The following is an 18,281-nucleotide window of genomic DNA, read 5'->3' as shown; positions in this document are numbered from 1 at the left end:
ATAATATCACAGAGAAATATTAGCTAATATTAACTTTCAGAGAAAGTTATTGCAGTGAAGCACAGGGAAAAGGTGTCATGGTTGTGGAACTTGGCAACTTCAGCATCACTCTCATTTGTTTCTTTTTTTTAAGTAAACTTTTTTACTTTAAATCTTCAGCATTTTAAGGGGATGCTTCACAGGCAGGAACTAAAAAGTCACATTTCAAACACACTTTTAAATGTTTGTTTATAATCACTGTTTTTACCATAAGTACGTTTTGAGATAGCCAATTTCTGTAGCCACTCAGCTAAACAAGCAGCAGCCTACACTTGGTCCTCCAGGTCTTACTGCAGAAGGTAGCTAAGAACTTCCAGAAACAAAGGCAATATTTCATCAGCATGTGCATCTGACTTTTTATTTACATTGTAGCTAAATAAATATAGCATGCATCTATATATCTTCCACGATGAAGACCTAACAATGAAGCAACCAGGACAGAAAATATTCAAGGAGAGTATAATTTTCAGCATAAGTTGGTATGGGAAACTTCTGCTGTCTTTGCAATACAAGTAATGTACAGAAACTGCTTAGATCAAGATGAGACAAAAAGTTGTATTGAAACAAGCCTCCCAAATCTTGTTGCACGTGAGTTTTCTTGACAGTTATTGTTAAATTTTTTTACATTTATATAGGCCTAGATCAACTCCAATGACACCAAGCTGTGTGGTTCGGCTGATATGCTGGAGGGAAGGAATGCCATCCAGAGGGACCTCGACACCCTTGTGAGGTGGGCTGATGCCAACCTCATGAAGTTGAACCATGACAAGCGCAAGGTCCTACACCTGGGTCAGAGCAATCCCAGGCACAGCTACAGGTTGGGCAGAGAAGAGATTCAAAGCAGCCCTGCGGAGAAGGACTTGAGGGTGTTGGTCAATGAGAAAATGAACATGAGCTGGCTTCAGTGTGTGCTCACAGCCCAGAAAGCCAACCGTATCCTGGGCTGCATCAAAAGGAGCGTGACCAGCAGGTCAAACGAGGTGATCCTGCCCCTTTACTCTGCTCTTGTGAGACCTCACTTGGAGTACTGTGTGCAGTTCTGGTGTCCTCAATATACAAAGGACGTGGAACTGTTGGAACAAGTCCAGAGGAGGGCCATGAGGATGATCAGGGGACTGGAGCACCTCCCGTATGAAGACAGGCTGAGGAAGTTGGGGCTGTTCAGCCTGGAGAAGAGAAGGCTGCGTGGAGACCTCATAGCAGCCTTCCAGTATCTGAAGGGGGGCTATAGGGATGCTGGGGAGGGACTCTTCATTAGGGACTATAGTGACAGGACAAGGGGTAATGGATTCAAACTTAAACAGGGGAAGTTTAGATTTGATATAAGAAAGAAGTTCTTTCCTGTGAGGGTGATGAGGCACTGGAATGGGTTGCTCAAGGAAGTTGTGAACGCTCCATCCCCGGTGGTGTTCAAGGCCAGGCTGGACAGAGCCTTGGGTGGAGTGGTTTAGTGTGAGGTGTCCCTGCCCATAGCAGGGGGGTTGGAACTAGATGATCTTAAGGTCCTTTCCAACCCTGGCTATTCTATGATTCTATGAACTCTCCAATTCACCCTCCATGCTGGGCAAAAGGCATACAGCTAGGCTGTCGCTGCTTCTTGGATAAATACTATTTTAAACTAAGCTCAGCTGGCAGCACACAATTGCGTTACATTGCATAATGCCATAAAATCTTTCACCCACCAAGCAATAACCAAAATGCAGAAAGTTCAATATTTTTGAAGAAATTTCTAATAATCTATTTTATCTTTACTGTGGTTGTTTTTGCAGCTTTCCCATCTTACATTCTTATAAGTTGTATGATTTTTCTTCCTTTTGATTCAGACAGACTACAGGGAAAACTGATAGTGAAATGTCAGAACAGCAAAAAATAAAATAAAAAAAAAATGCCAAAGGTAAATATGTTTCTGTTTTCGTTATTTGTACTAATCATGGTCTTTTCTTAAAATGTAAAAGGAAGAAAATTTTCATGTATTTTAGAATTGTCTTCAGAATTTTTCATTCTTGAATATTTAGTTCCTAGGGGATGAAGGAATATTTCAGAGAGAGAACAATCACAGTAACAAAAATGGTTTGTAATACACATGGCTCTAGTTCCTTTGTGCAGCTTCTTCAGGACATCACACCACGTAAAAGGCTCAAGATGAATTTTGCTTTCACCAGGTATACATTTTCAATTAACTTCATGTGAATGACATCAGGAGCTGTCAGAGAAAGGGAAAAAACCCAACAAAAACTCAGGAGAAAGTAAAGGAAAGCAGTCTTGATTTAATGCACTGTAAAAGAGAATTTGATTAGACAGAAGTGGTAGCATTTAGAAAAAGAAAAAAAAACATAAAAAAAACCCTATAGTTTTGAATGGAAGAAAGATAATATAAAGGGAATCTTTTCTTGCAGCTGTCTTTACTGGTCCATAATTTTACTCTGACAAGTAGAAGAAAAGAATGGGGATGGAGCCAGGAGAAAAGAAAAGAGTAATAGCAAAAAACAAAGCCCTCTGTGTTCATTAATCCAAGCCCTTTTGGTTCTTATCCACTTTCAATACTTTCTTACCATGACAACACACTCAGTTTATTATTGTTAAAATTCCACTCTTGCTGTGTAGTAAATCGAACTTTATGGCCAGTAAAAATTTTTATCCCTTAACAGCTCTCTGGAAATCACTAATGTCAGACTTTCTGTCCACAGTAATTGAAAGGCTGATGTCATATTACCTGCTGCATGAATTCAGTTTTGGCAAATGAAATTTAAACCCCTCAAAACTCCACATCGTAGAAGGTGTGGCTTTTTCCCCTGTTAAACTGAATAAAACCTGGTGGCACTGTCTCTGATTTTTTGCTGCATGGGCCAAGAAGACAAGGTCAGCCATAGGGAGTACCTCTTCAAGAGAAACAGTACAGGCTGTGAGCTTCTCATTTAGCATGTTGCATTGGTTATCTCAGAATCAGAAGCTGCAAAAGTGAAGGCATCTACAGACCACATGGAGGAAACAGTCAGACACAGTTCAGCTTGACCAAGTCATCAATTTTAAACCTGTTTCAGTAGACATTATAATTGGTAGCTTTTGGTCTTTTCAATTGAAGCTCTTAAGTTCATTGTGGGTGGCTTGAGAGTATCTGATAGCTTCTGATGGTGTTTGGCATGAGCTTTCCTCACCCCAGGACCTGAAAAAGACTTCTTTCTGTGGTCTTTGTGGACTAACATGTAGCATCTTAAAGGTCTTTTCTGACCTAAACAATTCTATGAGTCTCTGATTCTACGATGTGCCATAACTGTGGGAACCAGGACTCCCATTCAGCCTAGTTGTACTTTTCAACATACAGAATATGAGCCTGCAAGAAGTTATTTCCACTGAAAGAAAAATGAGCTCTTTTCCTGATTATCACTGTACAATAAAGACTCATGTTTGCACCTAATGAAAAACTGTGTGTAACATAGAATAATGCAGCATGATTTTCCCCACAGGGAAACAAAGCTTTGGACAATACCATTAGCCTTACAAAAGCACACTTCATATTCAAGTGTGCTGCTTCATTATTAAGCAAGCTGAAAATAGACCATGTAAATTTGTTCTCCTGATAACCAGATACACTTTTTATTTCCGATACTGTACATCAGCAACTAATTATCTGTAAGTCTTTAAAAACCAAATTGCTGGAATGCAATAACCAGCACTTACAGAAGTGTAGCACAACTGAAGTATGTATCACTGCAGCTCTTAGGAGAATAATGCTTCTTTCTAGGATAAAACCTATTTTTTCCTCACTCTGATATGCATTTTTCCTCACTCTGATATGCATTTTTCCTCACTCTGAAATGTAAGCAGCTTTCTTCTGTTTATTCAGCAAATTAAATATTGAATTTTAGTTTAGAATTTTGAGGGTTTTATAGACACATACAATTATGCGAGCATTCTTGAACAGATAATATACTAATAAGAAGAAATATCTTACCCAAAGGCTTATGTTTTTGAGGATTTTTTTTTCTGCTATAAAGGCATCATCCAATTCTAATTACAAAATTCTTCCATTGGCATCTGTTATATTCTATTATTTCATCTCCCCATCAATAATTCTGAGGTATTTAATACCAGGGAATAATTTCATTAATTTGTTTAGTTTTCCATCACCCTGTTTATAGAGTAGCAGTTATACAACATGAAAAAAATCTGCATGATACCTTCCATTCTGCTTTTAAAAATGAAATAGTCTCTGTGAATGCATTGTATTTTTTCTTTTTATAATTACAGTTCTTACATTGTGTTTACTTAATTTCTATTTTAATACCATATTATCTTCATTAGAATGCTTTTTAAGATAACCAAATATCTTCCTTCTTTTATCCACACTGTTTCAAATATTAGATATAAAAAGCAGTTAAGGAATCTGAAACTTATTACCTGAAAAAAAAATTAAGCCACTAAGCCACATATTTAAAATCTCAGAAGCTCGACCTGTTCTTACTTGATGATCAGAAACCAGTTCTAATGTACTTCAAGTCTATATGGCACTGAGATTCACAAAACCTGCTCAGAGCTTGCCTCACACACAGATGCACACTTCTAGTCTTCATAAAACGCAAAGCAGCCAACAGCAATTAATCTCAAAACCACACCTCTTCCCTTTGCCTTTCCTCCATGACTCACTAGTCTGTATGTTTTGTTCTTTTTTTAATGCTATTTGCTGATTGGAATACTTAGCCAGGCTACAGGAAAAATAGCATCAAATTGCTTTTCTGGCCAAAAAAGTTCAGGTCTTTACCTACTGTTTCTAAGAAGGAACCACCTGCTTTAGAGAGGGACATTTCATCCTTTGTATGGAAGCTGCCCAATGGGATAGTCATAGCATCAGCTGTTTCTGTATAATTGGTGGCTAATTAGAGCACTGCATTTTAACTTTTTTCAGAATGAATAAACAGTCTTATAGTAGACACCTTTACCCAGGTTATCTCCCTTTCCAGAGAAATACCATCCCAACTCCACTAACAATTCCACTTCTTTTTGTATTTCAGGATGTCTTCAATGGAAAACTGTTGCCTCAACATGCATCACTTTATTCTTCTTGTCACAGAATACCACATCTATTCCAAGCTATTCCTTAATTTCTAATTTAATCTGATAACTAGAAGCAGCACACTGACTTAGCTCTTCATTAACAGCAAGATGTGCCCTGTCGCCTTATCTAGGAAATGCAGCACCTGTTAGGAGTCTGGAATCATGATGAGAAACATGGATTCCCACACTTCATAGCACCTGGGATGATGGCAAAGTTTAATTACAGCTTCGATCCAGACTATCACTTGCATATCACATATCAGTAGCTACAAGGTACTACTCTAGGAAATAAGTATCTTAATCTGGTCTCTAACCATTAAATTTGCATAAAAGACTAATGGCAGCACTATAAGCACCAGCTGTTTTAGTATGACTCTACCGTAAGCAACATTACTGACCTGGGAGAAGAGCCCAGGCACATGGCACAGTTCCCTATCAGGCATGCTTTGAAGAAGCAGGCAGAGGATTTTTTAGTTCTTCTTATTCCAATCAGGCTTAAATAGGACACAGGCTGACATAAGCCAGCTGGTGCAGTCGAAGGCACACAATAAAGCAGAACTTTTCAGAACAAAAGAGTAATAGGTCTAGAGGATTTACACACCTAATGGGATTCATCAGCAGCTAAGCAAAATAATTCTGCATTGGATTTTGGTGTCAGATCAAATGCAGGTACCAGCTTGCCACATAAGACATTTTGGCCTCTCTGGGGGCAACACAGGAGATTGTCAGGCTGTGAGTGCAGTGCTCCCATATGAAGAACTCCGTGGATGCTCAAAGGACTCTACTGATACAAGCACCCTGCACATGATGCAGTGTCATGTTGCACACACCAGTGCAACAGGACAGCACATGCAGCAGCCAGGCATAATCAACATCAGCTCTACCCTATATGTCATCCATTGGGTTTTGCTCATGCTGCTACCCCAAGTCATAACTCTGTAACCAATAAAAGAATGAAAAAAAAGTGCAACAGAAATGAACTTGCTTCTTGATGTATCCTACTGACTAACATAAGCATATGACCCTGTTCCCACCAAGCATGCAGGCCACTGGAGATGCCATTCGAAGCTCCGTCACTCATGCTCTGTATAGTATAGAGATCCAAAGCATCAAACACAGGGGTTTAGGTTTCTTTCAGAAGGCCAGGGTACCCAGAAGGTGTTGCAATGTCAAGTGATAGAACATTTCTTCCATTTTAATATTAAGAAGGAAAGAGGGAAGCCTTTTTTGAAGACCTAAGCAGCTGGCAATGGATAAAGGAACTCAGAGCTCATGATCAGAAAAGAAAAAGACAAGAAATCTATAAGACCTCTAATCATTTGAATAAACTTTGGAGAATCATTTGAAGACACCTGTTTTACTAATTTGCTTCACTTTAATGATGTGTGTGAGAACTCTAAAAGATTTTAAAGATGCTTTCCCTATGGTTTTTAATCATTGAATACTGTATGGATTTTTCTTCCAACAAAGAGCAACAGAAATCCTCAGGAATATGTCAGTGCTTACCAGGAGCTGATTCATGTTTTGTTTCTGAAGGAGAAGGAAAGGGAGCACCAACAGCAAGTGAATACTGTATTAGAGCTCGCTGTGGTTTTACTTCGTATCGCAACACCCGATGAACATGTATACATGCGATCAATACATCTCAACGAAAGAGTAGCAAATTCTTAAAACACATTAATTTCATCATTCATTAACATTGGACCAGACCCAATGTTCTCTTTTTCTCAAAGAAGTGCTGAAAAGTATTACAAAAGTCATAGTTGTCACAAATGCAGTGTATAAAGAATGTGTTCACCACAAACCTGGATGATTCCTCCTAAAAATGACACTGCTGCTGCAACACCAATCCTCTGCATTTCGAACTCTGATAGGCCCAAAACTCCTGAATTATTGTTTGCAGTGAAATTAGCGCTGGCTGAAGGAACAAGACGCTCAACAGCATTGGCAGATATTAAGGAAGTTAAAGCGAAAGTTCCTATAAAAAAAGCCACACATTAGTCACTAGTAGTTCTGTATCTGTCCATACTCATCACTTATGGTCTCTTTTTCAAAACTTGGCCATTATGAGTGAAAGTGACATTTTGTGCATTCCTGTCATGATAAGAACTATTTTTAAGGTAATCTTTTTATGTAACAAACATTTCTTCACGCAAAATGTCTTTTGTATGACAAAGTAAATGCAAATTCTTTTCTAAATACATTTATAGAATCATAGAATCATAGAATCGTTAGGGTTGGAAAGGACCTTAATATCATCTAGTTCCAACCCCCCTGCCATGGGCAGGGACACCTTACTCTAAATCATATCACCCAAGGCCTTGTCCAACCTGGTCTTGAACACTGCCAGGGATGGAGCATTCACAACCTCCCTGGGCAACCTATTCCAGTGCCTTATTTAGACATATTAACGAAAAAGTTTTGAAAACAACAATTCACAATGATTTCAAGTCATCAGGAATGTTTTTAATTCACCCTAGATGTGATGAAACTGCATTTTTTCCTGAGAATCCTAAATGTTCACCATTTAGATTTCTAGGGCAATTAATCACACACTCTCTCTATATATATATATGTATATATATATATATAGTACCTAGCCCTTTATAGAGTACCTAGCACTCTAACAGATGGAGACAGATTATGAAAGAAACATTCATTTACTGAAAAAAGTAAAGCAAGTTTAATGACATACAGATAAATAAGGACGATAAGTTAATATTAAAAGGCACAATGCATTTCTGCAAAGCTCTAAGAGCATAAGAAATACCCTCCTATCTCAGTCCAATGGTCCATCTTCTCCAGTACTCTGCTTCCAGCTGTGGCAATCAAGAGCATTACCCAATGAAAGCACACAAGCCTGGCCATATTCTTCAGGCCATTCCTCTCATAATCCTTCAGTATCCATAGCTGTTATGTTAGGGAAGTATATCCTTATCTGGCCCTTTTAGATTTTGTTTATGGACTAGCATTCATGAATTGTCAAAGCTCTGTTTGAAACTGCTTGCATTTTTTGCCTCTACAATGTCCTTTGGGAGCAGGCTCCATAAGTTCACTATCTGTCACAGTATTTTCTTTATAATTTAAAAGTCTTTTAAAGTGATCTCCCACTAGTTTCATTGAGCCCTCCTTGTTACTACTGTTGCAGGACATGGTGAACACAGTTCTAGCTTCATCTTGGCCTTTATAGAGTAAATGTCCCCGCATGAACTCGGGAGCCTACCAAGGACACCTTCACACTGAAGCACTGAGTCCCACCTATTATTTCTTATCCTTTAACCTGATAATAATCAATAAAAGAACTTTTTTTAATCACAAGGGCAACTTAGTTTCTTTATTAACCTATGATGCTGGAACCTTATCAGTAGCAGTTTGACCTTTCTGATATTTTATATTAAAGGTTTCCTTTTTCCATGTGCTTACTAACACTCATACAGTACTCGAGGAGGTTAGTAAGGTAGGATTTTCCTTTACAGGAGTCATATTAACTCCTCTCAAGCAGACTCTGATTATATTTCAGTATCCTAATTTTTATTATACAGGGCTGCAGTTCCCAGGATTCCCTCCAAAGCCCTTCTGACAGTGCAATTACACTGTTAACTTGACAATGCTGTGATCTTGTCACAGAATGTCCTTCTTATACCTTTGTCAGAAAGGTGTCCCACCAGTTTCCTTGCCAGAGTCCTTGTTTTGATGTATTGAAAGAACATTTAACTTCCAGTTTCATTATCCTTTCTATGGCATTCTTCAAATTCATTTTTTAATCCTTCTATACTACCTGCATATGTTTGACCTGTCATTTCATGGCTTTTCTGCTCACCTCATTTAGCTAAGCTTTCCACTCTACAAGTGCCAAATTCTTCCCTGTGACAGTTCCTTTAGGGTTTTTTTTTTTCCATAAACCACTCAGGATTGTTGTAGGTATTTTACTTTTCAGATTTTTTTTTCTTTCAAACCCATTCTCTCATTTTACTTAAAAACAAACAAACAAAAAGAAACCAAAACCACCCCCAAATAAAACAGATAAAACACAGTTTACATAAAATTGGATTTAAAAACAGTTTACATATAATTCTACCTGAAATCAAAGACCTATATGCGATATTATGACAGATAAAGCTGTCGCAGAGGATGCTCCAAGATCAATTCTGCCACAAACAGTCAAGAAAAAGGGGTGGGTCAGATGTTAGATTTTCAAGCAAGCAACTTTTTAAAGTAGATCAACTTTCTCACAGAAGAGACGTTTCAAGTGACTAAAAGTTGACAGAACTGGGACATTTATTAGTTTTCCATTTCGTATAAAGATGGTTGACTTAGCTAACACAGGGCAATTTCATAATCTCTTTACATACGAAAAACACCGCTCTGTGTCACCAATGTACGTGAGGAATTACAGAGCATTTGAGGGTGTGAAGCAGGCAGTATAGCTCCAGTTCAGTCTGCACACCAGGATGCCTTAAGCAAGGTCAGTAGGACAAGTACATGAGACATTTCTACAGAAAGGAACAGCATGTCTCATACATTTATAAAATAAAAAAATTCTTCATGACTACAGGAGAACTGCTTTGTTGCCTTTTTTTTCTTAAGATTAAATTACGGAACAGACACACATGAAAGGAACAGGTTTCCACACCAAGGACTGCAGGAATCCACAACCATGGAGCTATCGGACTCAGTAAATAATTCTCTGAATTGTATTCCGTCCCAAGGATAAAGCATCACACTTAACACCTTTACTTACCCATTTTATCATCTAGTTTCATTACTAGAATTTGTCAGCCAGATACCTATTTATCTGTTTTCTTACATATGATCATATGATGGATTCTTGTCTTCCTAATAATCTTACACTAATAAACTGCTGAAAATACACTGTAAATTATTCAGTTTTGAAACAGCTTTTTAATACAGATTTATGTTTTAATAAGTATGCTAATAAATATCTACTCGAGTCAAAATTATTTTCCAAATTCTAAATTTTCACTTTTTTTAATGCCTCTTCTTTTCACATGAGCTGAATACATCTCAAAACTCATTACAGCATCAGGTTACTAACAGCATCCACATATCCTTCTCAGCCATTAAAAGATTCAAATACTTTCTGTGCCTCTAGGGAAAACAAACTTTCATCTTTCCTGTTGCTCTAAGAAAATTTATAGCTGTTCAGCATTTTTTAACATTTTAAAATATTTTAATTTTTTTAAAATTATATGTAAACTGTTTTTAAAATATTAATAATATTTTAAATTAACTGAAATTTTTTTGACACAAAAGGTGCTCAAAATATGTAGCTAACTTCTAACTAAATCACTGCATAAACTAAAGTATCTACACACAAGCAATCAGATTCTGCATTTCATTTTGCGAGTGATTACCCAGAACTATCTTTTTTCCTTTCAGGAACTTTTCTCCTCCGCAGGTAAAACATACTTCCTTCTGTTTAAATCTTCTGACAACCAGAGGCTGCTTCTCTTTACCCAGTCCTGCTCTGTGTTATTATAGGCCTGCCTCATCCTTCCTGCAAACTTCAGAGGCTACCAAGTGCCCACTTCTGCACATCACTTCCATCTATAATTTAGTTTCTTGGAGTCAGAATCAGAACATTTGCCAACCTATTAGGAAATCAGTCATTCGATTCTTGTAGCTACTTTTGCTGCCTACCCAATTACTCTGCAAGTGGAGAGGGGTTGTATTGAACTCACTGGAAGAATCTCTAGCTTTAACACAATAGCAGGCAATAGGCACAGAAAGCTTCTTTTGTGAAAAATTAAAGGTTTGTGTTTTAGACAGGTGAGAAGTAATGTGTGTTTTCTATGGTTTAAGAAGCAGTTGGGACATTTTCATTCCTGCTTGCATATAGCTTATTGGCTGAGCCCTTTGTTAAAATCTTAGCCTGAAGCAGATTTCTAAAGTTGAATTAAAATACAAAACCCTAATAAACTACATTTACAAAGGAAGTGTCAATGCAATATTAAATTATAATGGTAGGAATAACTGCTATATATTCTTAATGAGGTTCTTTGAAGTACTTAAGCTGGAAAAAAAGTTGTAAAAAGTAGCAAAAAAAATCTTATTTCTGTTTAGTCTTAGATAACTCCCACAGATCTTATAACAACAACAACAACAAAAATGTTCACTTTTCAATATCTTATTTCTGAAAATGTTATTAGCAAATAGACACTTACCTGTTGCAACATGACGTCCCATTCCAAATATGGCATATATAATGACAGGGAAGAAAGAGCCATATAAACCAAAAACCGGATGGACTGAAGACAGAATAGCAAAGGCCAGCCCTACAGAAAGTTAAATGGAATTACTTCAGTATACAAAGATAAAACTGTTCTATATTCAATCTTTTTTTTTCATGAGGAAATATCTACATTTTTTTTAAGAGCAGGGGAAAAAAAAACACCTTCATTTACAAAAAACTAAACCATAATTCAGCTAATTAGGATCAGGAAGAATTGTGGAAGATTTTTCATCTACTATCTGCCATCAAAATCCTCACACTTTCTCCTGAGTTTTGGTCATCAGCAGAAACAAATGGGTCATAGATACAACCAGCTACTATGGCTCCAGGCTGTCTTCATCAGTGCTTTTTTAACAGCCAGTCCTCACCGGAGGTGGCAGCGCCATTTCACCTCCACTCTCACAAACGTGTTTGAGACTGCCAGGGCTTCAGGCAATGAGATGTTTTTTTCTTACAAACAGTTCAAAACCTGTAATTTTGGTTCGGATGGAGCCCCTTCAGTCTGCTTTCTTCTTAAACAAAATAATATTCCAGGGTTCATTGTCTTTAGGTGCCTGTTTTTTTTATTTCTTTAGATATTAACATTTTTTTTCATTACATAAAGTTCTTGGTCCAGAAATGGAATGTATTTGACTTTCATGTTGAGATGGAGAATGAGCTGAATTGGTTAGGAGTTAACTTTACAACCTTACTAGCTACCTTCATTGCTCAGCTATAAAGGACAGGAGAATATGCCAAGATTATGCCAAGAAATCAACTTTTAACAGAGACATTCCTGCAAAGCAACAGCTTTGGTTGTTGTTCATGTTTGGATACCTAAAATAGAAAGCAAGTTTGCACTGAATTCTTGCAAGCCAGCAGAAGGAATAAAGTATGCTTCTGACCAGCAGGTTCCACTGCCCTTTCACAGTTTTTACTCCTAGAAGCTAAGAGTAGGAAGAATTGCCCAGCAGAGTTGCTCCATAAGTCCTGCTGAATACCTTGTTGTGCAGTAAGGAAGACAGAATTGGCTTGTATAACTCAAAAGGTGCCTGAGATTCACCCTGGTTGACCTGAGTGACCAGTCCAAGATAACATGTGTACTGGGAGAATGAGCATGCATGGTCTGTGGCAGAGGTGATTCAGATAAATGAAACGAAGATGCTTTCTGTGTACATTAGAAATCTTTAAAGAAAATTAAATGTATGGGATGAACTGTTCTCACCAGACTTTCCTGGCTGCTGCAGAAAGCATTTTTTACCTGAAACATTGGTGCATGGGGTTTTAATAATATGGAGAGTACAAAGAGTATCTTTGCTTAGATGCTTCAAGTGACGATTCTGAATATTTTAATTAAAGAGCTCTCTTCTTGAATTGGCATTTGAGTCTGTAACAAAGAGCACATGGCAGTGGAAGGCAATAAAATGCCAAGAGGCCAGAAGTGTCACGTTCCCTGTGAAGCAGACAAGGCCAAGCAGTTCACCTGTTCTCAGAAAAGCATCACAGTGAAGATTTTGCTGAGATGGATCTTACACAGATCATCTTCATCAACACTGTGCTCAGCAAAGTAGCACTATCAGTTGTGACTTGGAGAGAAGATATATTTAAACATGTCTGCTTTAAAAATTTGATGTCTTTTAAACAGAAATGGACTTCACTGGTCTTTTGCCTTTCAATTAGCATATATACCAATCATCACTTTTGCTTTCTTCTTTTAGCACACCGGTATCATGAACCAGAAAGATCTTTGAAATTATAGTTCTACATCCATGTTCACATGATCAATAGATGTAAAAGAAGATTCTGACCCAAAAGCAACACAGAAGGGTCTGACTGAGGAGAACAAAAACAGCACAGGAGAGAACTGCATGACCCTATCCAGTCAAAAGTGAGCGTGGAGTTAAAAATATAGAAAAAAGGAGAAAGATTTTTAAGGCTTGTTCAACATTGAAATGCTCTTCCATTGTAATATAATTAATATAATAATGAAAAAAAAAAACAAACCCAAACCAAACTGTAATTAATTCAATGTTAGAATACCACTCACACAGATATTCCAGACCTGAAAAAAACAAGGGCTTGATTTATGGTTAGATTTTCTGCTGTAAATAAGCTATTCCTCATCAGCAAGTCTGTGAGTAAAGCAAAGTTCCTGCTCCATGCAGGGGGTTTGCTGGGCAAGGCAGCCCATTATCAGTCCTGTTAGCTTTATGCTCCCATTACTGAAGCCTGTCAATAGTGTGCAAGAGCAGAAAGGCATTATAAAACAGAATTAGCAAAGACTTCAGGCTTTCTGATTAGGCATATAATGTTCAAAAAGTTCAAATACCTTTAAAGATATTATCAGTAGCATATTTCAGCTTATTTCATTATTTTTTTATTAAACTTTGCTACAATGCATTCCATATGCTCAAGAACTAGCCAAAAGACAGGAAACATTATTTTAGTTTTTTTCATTCCCAACAGTAATAATACTCAAAGAAATAGATCATAAAATAAGGATCCCACCTAATCTTCACTGGTAATACGGAGAAGCCTCTATGGCAGTGACATTAAGGTTTTCAAACAAGCATGCAAATTCCATGGAAAGAAATGCAAACAAAAAATGACCAGTAAGTTCAGATACAGTACAATAATATTGTGGTTCTTTGTTTTAACTAGCTCCTTATCATAAGATAATATTGAGTGACATACTGCCATTGAAAACTGTGTTACAATAGAAGAAACAAGTGGAGTGCATGACCCATGCGTGAATTCTCTGTTCGAGATAGCTTGAGCCTTGGGTACATAAAAAAGCTTGGATACAACCAAAAGCAGGCAAAAAAAACCCAAAACAAAAAAAAAAAAAAACCACACACAAAAAAAAAAATTAAGAAAAAAAAACAAACAAACCCTACTATTTTCTTTTTTTTTTTAATGGAGTTTCTGCAAAAACTATGCTTCTTGACAGACAATCAAACATTAAATGTTCACATCTCTTTGGAATGAATTTGACACAATATTTGAACACAGCAAACATTTTATAAACTATTATATAGATAATTTTATGAACTATTCTACACTGTTCAGCCATAATACCTGAAGAATCTGGTCATCTCCAAAATAAAAATAAAGTGGTATTTCAGAGTAGATTATTGAGAAATTCCTCTGCATCTCAGTGAGAATAAACAGAATGAAACCCATAAGATTCTGGCAAACATGTAACTAAGAGGTAGTTTTTTTTGAGAAGCATCAACAATGTGGAGAAGCAAAGCCCAGTCATGACTGATGACAGGCCTTACTCAATATGACCTGGACTTTTAAAATCCATGAAAAGGGCAACCATTTTGACAAATTGGTGGCCAAGGATCTCAGCATTAAGAGTTTTCCTTCTCTCTCTGACCTGAAAGACTACAGGTGAAGTAATTTCTTTTTCTTCCCTTCAGGAAATAAGCCTTTCCTGGCTTTGTCAGTCTCTGTCCATGGTGCTCAGGCACGCCCCTGGCACAGGGATTGGACATCTGCATAGTTTGTCTGGTCATACTAACAGAAGTGTACCTGGACATTAGGCTCCGAAGGATTCAGAGGTCATTCACAGGCTGAATTCACATTTGTAGTAGTCTGTCAGACACGCCTGTATTAGCACATGTGTAACTTGTAAGAAGTTTAATAGACATCAGTAATTAAATATTTCATGCACAGCAGTATCAGTGCCTTTCTCTGCTGCAAAGTTGTAAAAATGTGAAACATTAACCTAATTTACTTACTAACATGTTACATTTCATAATCAGCTTGCATCATTATTCACTGTATGGGAGAACCATAACAAAACTCAGCTGGACACTCTCTTCCAAAAATTATTTATGAACTATATGGATTCTCCAATGCATTCTTTATGAGATTTTTCTGGCTTTGTTTCCAAATGTTCTTATTCAATTTCATCTACACATGTTATTTGTATGCCAGATATATATTTACAAGACAGCTCTACCCCTTAATAAAATTATTAGCTCCAGTTAGTCTGCTCAGGGTATATTTATGTCTACATTTATGGTTAGAACCTGAAAACAAAGCCCTGCAACTATAATCCTTGAGAAGACACAGCTGGGGCTCGTCCATGAAAAGCTAAGAAAAAAAGAAATCATGTATAAGGTTTTGGCATCATGCCTTCCAAAACACTGGGCACCAGTTCTGGAATGCATGAAGGCAGTATAGATCTTTTTTTTTAACGCCAAGGTCTCTAGCCAGTGTTAAGGAATTAGTTGTTCAGCAATAAATCCAGCTCAAGATGAAATTAACTTTAATTAAAACATACAAAGCACACCAGTCCTCAGAGAGTTACTATTGGGCTTGCAGAATGAAAAAAGAAGTTGGCAGGAATAGCAATACTGATTTCATCAGATGCCATCTACATATTTCACTTTTAGAGGAAACACGTCTCAAGGGCCCTCCACCCACCCCCCTCCCCCCCCCCCTCAAAAAAAAAAAAGACAGCCCACCCAAACCTACTTGAGCCAAAGCATTTCTTGTTTATGATAGGTCATTGGAAAGGCAGAAAATATATAGCACTATATATAAATTCTATATGAAGTGTATCCATGTGCTAGCTGACTACAAAGAATATGTTCTTTAAAAAAGAATACTGTCATAGTCCCAAACCTGGGAAATTTGAAAGTCCAGATCTCATACCATCATGCTTCCACACGAGCAACTTTTGAGTGTATACAGTATAGCACGTGGACAGTTTTTATTTCGAAACAAACAAATAACAGCCAAACACCATGAACTAAGCTAGATGTAGACTGAATCAGAGACAGCCAAAATTACACAGTATAGTTCAGACAATGGATCAAAACTCAGCACTACCTGTGGTCATCAGCTTCTTCAGAGCTCTTAACCCACCTGACAAACCATTTCTTTCCAAATAGCCTGATTATTTTCCAGCAGTTCATTAAAGCTAGCCCTACCTGAAAGCACCAGCAGAGCTGTCTTTATAATACATATATTAATTTGAAGCAAAACTCACCAGCTGTCCTAGAGCCTTGCTTCAGAATTGGGTAGCAGAACCAGTCACTCTGGTACCCTTTATTGCTATACATGCAAATGTTATTTTATGATCATTAAAGGGAAATACACCTCTATTGCTGGCATCTGGTCCATTCCCTCATAGGATCATAGAATGGTTAGAGTTGGCAGGGACCTTAAAGATCACCAAGTTCCAACCACTCTGTCCATGGCAGGGGGCACTGGACAAAGGGGCACCTTTCACTAAGCAATGTTGCTCAAAGCCCCATCCAGCATGGACTTGAACACTGCCAGGGATGGGGCAGCCATAATTTCTCTGGGCAACCTGGTCTATTGTCTCCCTACCCTCATAGTAAAGGATTTCTTTCTAATGTCTAATCTAAATCTACCCTCATCTGCAACACAGACTTGTAACTTGGATACAACACAATACTCAATATGATCCAGTCACAGAATATCATTCCAAAATCATCAGAGGTACTTGTTACTGGATATGCAATATCACCTACCTATTCTTTCAGAATTCTGAGATGACAGTTGCCCATCTCAGCCTTTGATCTGAGTGTGTTTCATTTTCTGTGTTTAACCTCAGCTACATAACCATGTAGTTAACCATTTCCCACACAAGCTAAGTAATCACCCTTCAGAAAAACTGAGACAAAGTTCTAATTTTGCACTGAGGCTTCAGTTTAGCCCAAATACTTCAGCAGAAAGTAACACATCTTTGTTTTGTCCTCTTTCTTTCTAAGGCAGAAAAATCATTTGTGGGTTTGGGCTTTTTTGGAAGTGTCTAAGTTGTGACGCTGGACATTCATATTAGTTGCAAACAATCGAAACCATATGCTGTCAATACAGTATTGCATAAGCCATTTCTGTGTTTCAAGCAAAAAGTAATGGTTCACAGAAGAGGATTATAATTATCAAAACCTCAAGTGAGATCTTGGAAGAAGCTTGGGTGGAAGGGTTAACACTGTCTGAAGCTGGGTACCTGCCTTAGGAAATTTACATCCGGAAAGAATGTTAGGTGTGCCAGGTGTTAAGCAGAGTACTTAATTTTCACATTATTTAATGTCCTAACCAAAATACTTCAGATACATCTGTGTCCCCTAAGTATATGGAGAACTGAAATACATAAATAAATTATGGACACTAATTAATATAGACTAAGTTTGGGAATAATTTCTCTGGTGACGAACTCAGCTGCACAACAGAGGGTATATTTGCACAGACCATTTCAGAAAAACTTAGACTTTTTTATAGTCTATGACAGTGAGAGAAGCTTACTGATGGGTTGCAGCATTACTTATATGACTTCTAGATGCCAGTCCTCATGGTCAGGCTATATAGCTCTGCCCAGGAAAAAAAAAAACAACACAAAACACCAAAACAAACAAACAAACAAACAAACATACCATAAAGAAACACATTCTAAACATTTCTAAACATCAATGTAAAAGCAAATACTGACATGTGATGCATCTACCAACACATATTGAATAATTAAAATCCTGAGAGAAGGCACAAAGCTATTTGTTTGAAAAGACAAGATTGGAGAATGAAGGCTAGCAAAATGAATTAATGAGAGATAGATCAGCAGCTTGGTAATGAATAAATGATGCCAGGAAAGATCACCTATGAAAGGCCTTGAAACGAAACATGAATAACCTGCTTGGTGCAATAAAAAGTTACCACAGACTTTGAAAATGAGATAAGCAGCTGCATTCTGAAGAGATATGAAAGGCCTATAGCACATGTTCAGAAGACTGCGGAAAAAACACACTGACAACTTTATGAGATTTAGCTACCTGGAAATACAGCACCATAATGCATCTTAACATTATCATGCAAGATAAGTGAGAAAAATTCAGACATAGCTTGATTGAAGTATGTTTCCCATACAAGTACGTGGTGTCCAGGTCACTCAAAAAAGCTACAAGAAGAATTCTGGTATAAT

The 18,281-nt window shown here is 37.4% G+C and overlaps 1 protein-coding gene across 2 annotated transcripts in view; it reads right to left on the bottom strand.

Annotated features, from left to right (window-relative positions):
- Positions 1–18,281, bottom strand: part of SLC26A7 (solute carrier family 26 member 7) — a 64,677-nt gene that overhangs the window by 42,079 nt on the left and 4,317 nt on the right. For both annotated transcript variants that reach the window (XM_057402981.1, XM_057402980.1), the window contains exons 2-3: positions 11,277–11,387; positions 6,897–7,069 (exon numbers count right to left, since the gene is read on the bottom strand). In XM_057402981.1, coding sequence (XP_057258964.1) covers positions 6,897–7,069; positions 11,277–11,387 — 284 coding nt within the window. The remainder of the gene's footprint in view (positions 1–6,896; positions 7,070–11,276; positions 11,388–18,281) is intronic.

The sequence above is a fragment of the Pezoporus wallicus genome, unplaced genomic scaffold, assembly GCF_028554395.1.
Source record: "Pezoporus wallicus isolate ANWC-B61680 ecotype Strahan unplaced genomic scaffold, APGP_CSIRO_Pwel_v1 contig_2456, whole genome shotgun sequence".
NCBI classification, from domain to species: domain Eukaryota; kingdom Metazoa; phylum Chordata; class Aves; order Psittaciformes; family Psittacidae; genus Pezoporus; species Pezoporus wallicus.
The sequence above is the reverse complement of the archived record's forward strand: the minus strand, read 5'-3'. Positions and strand labels throughout refer to the sequence as shown.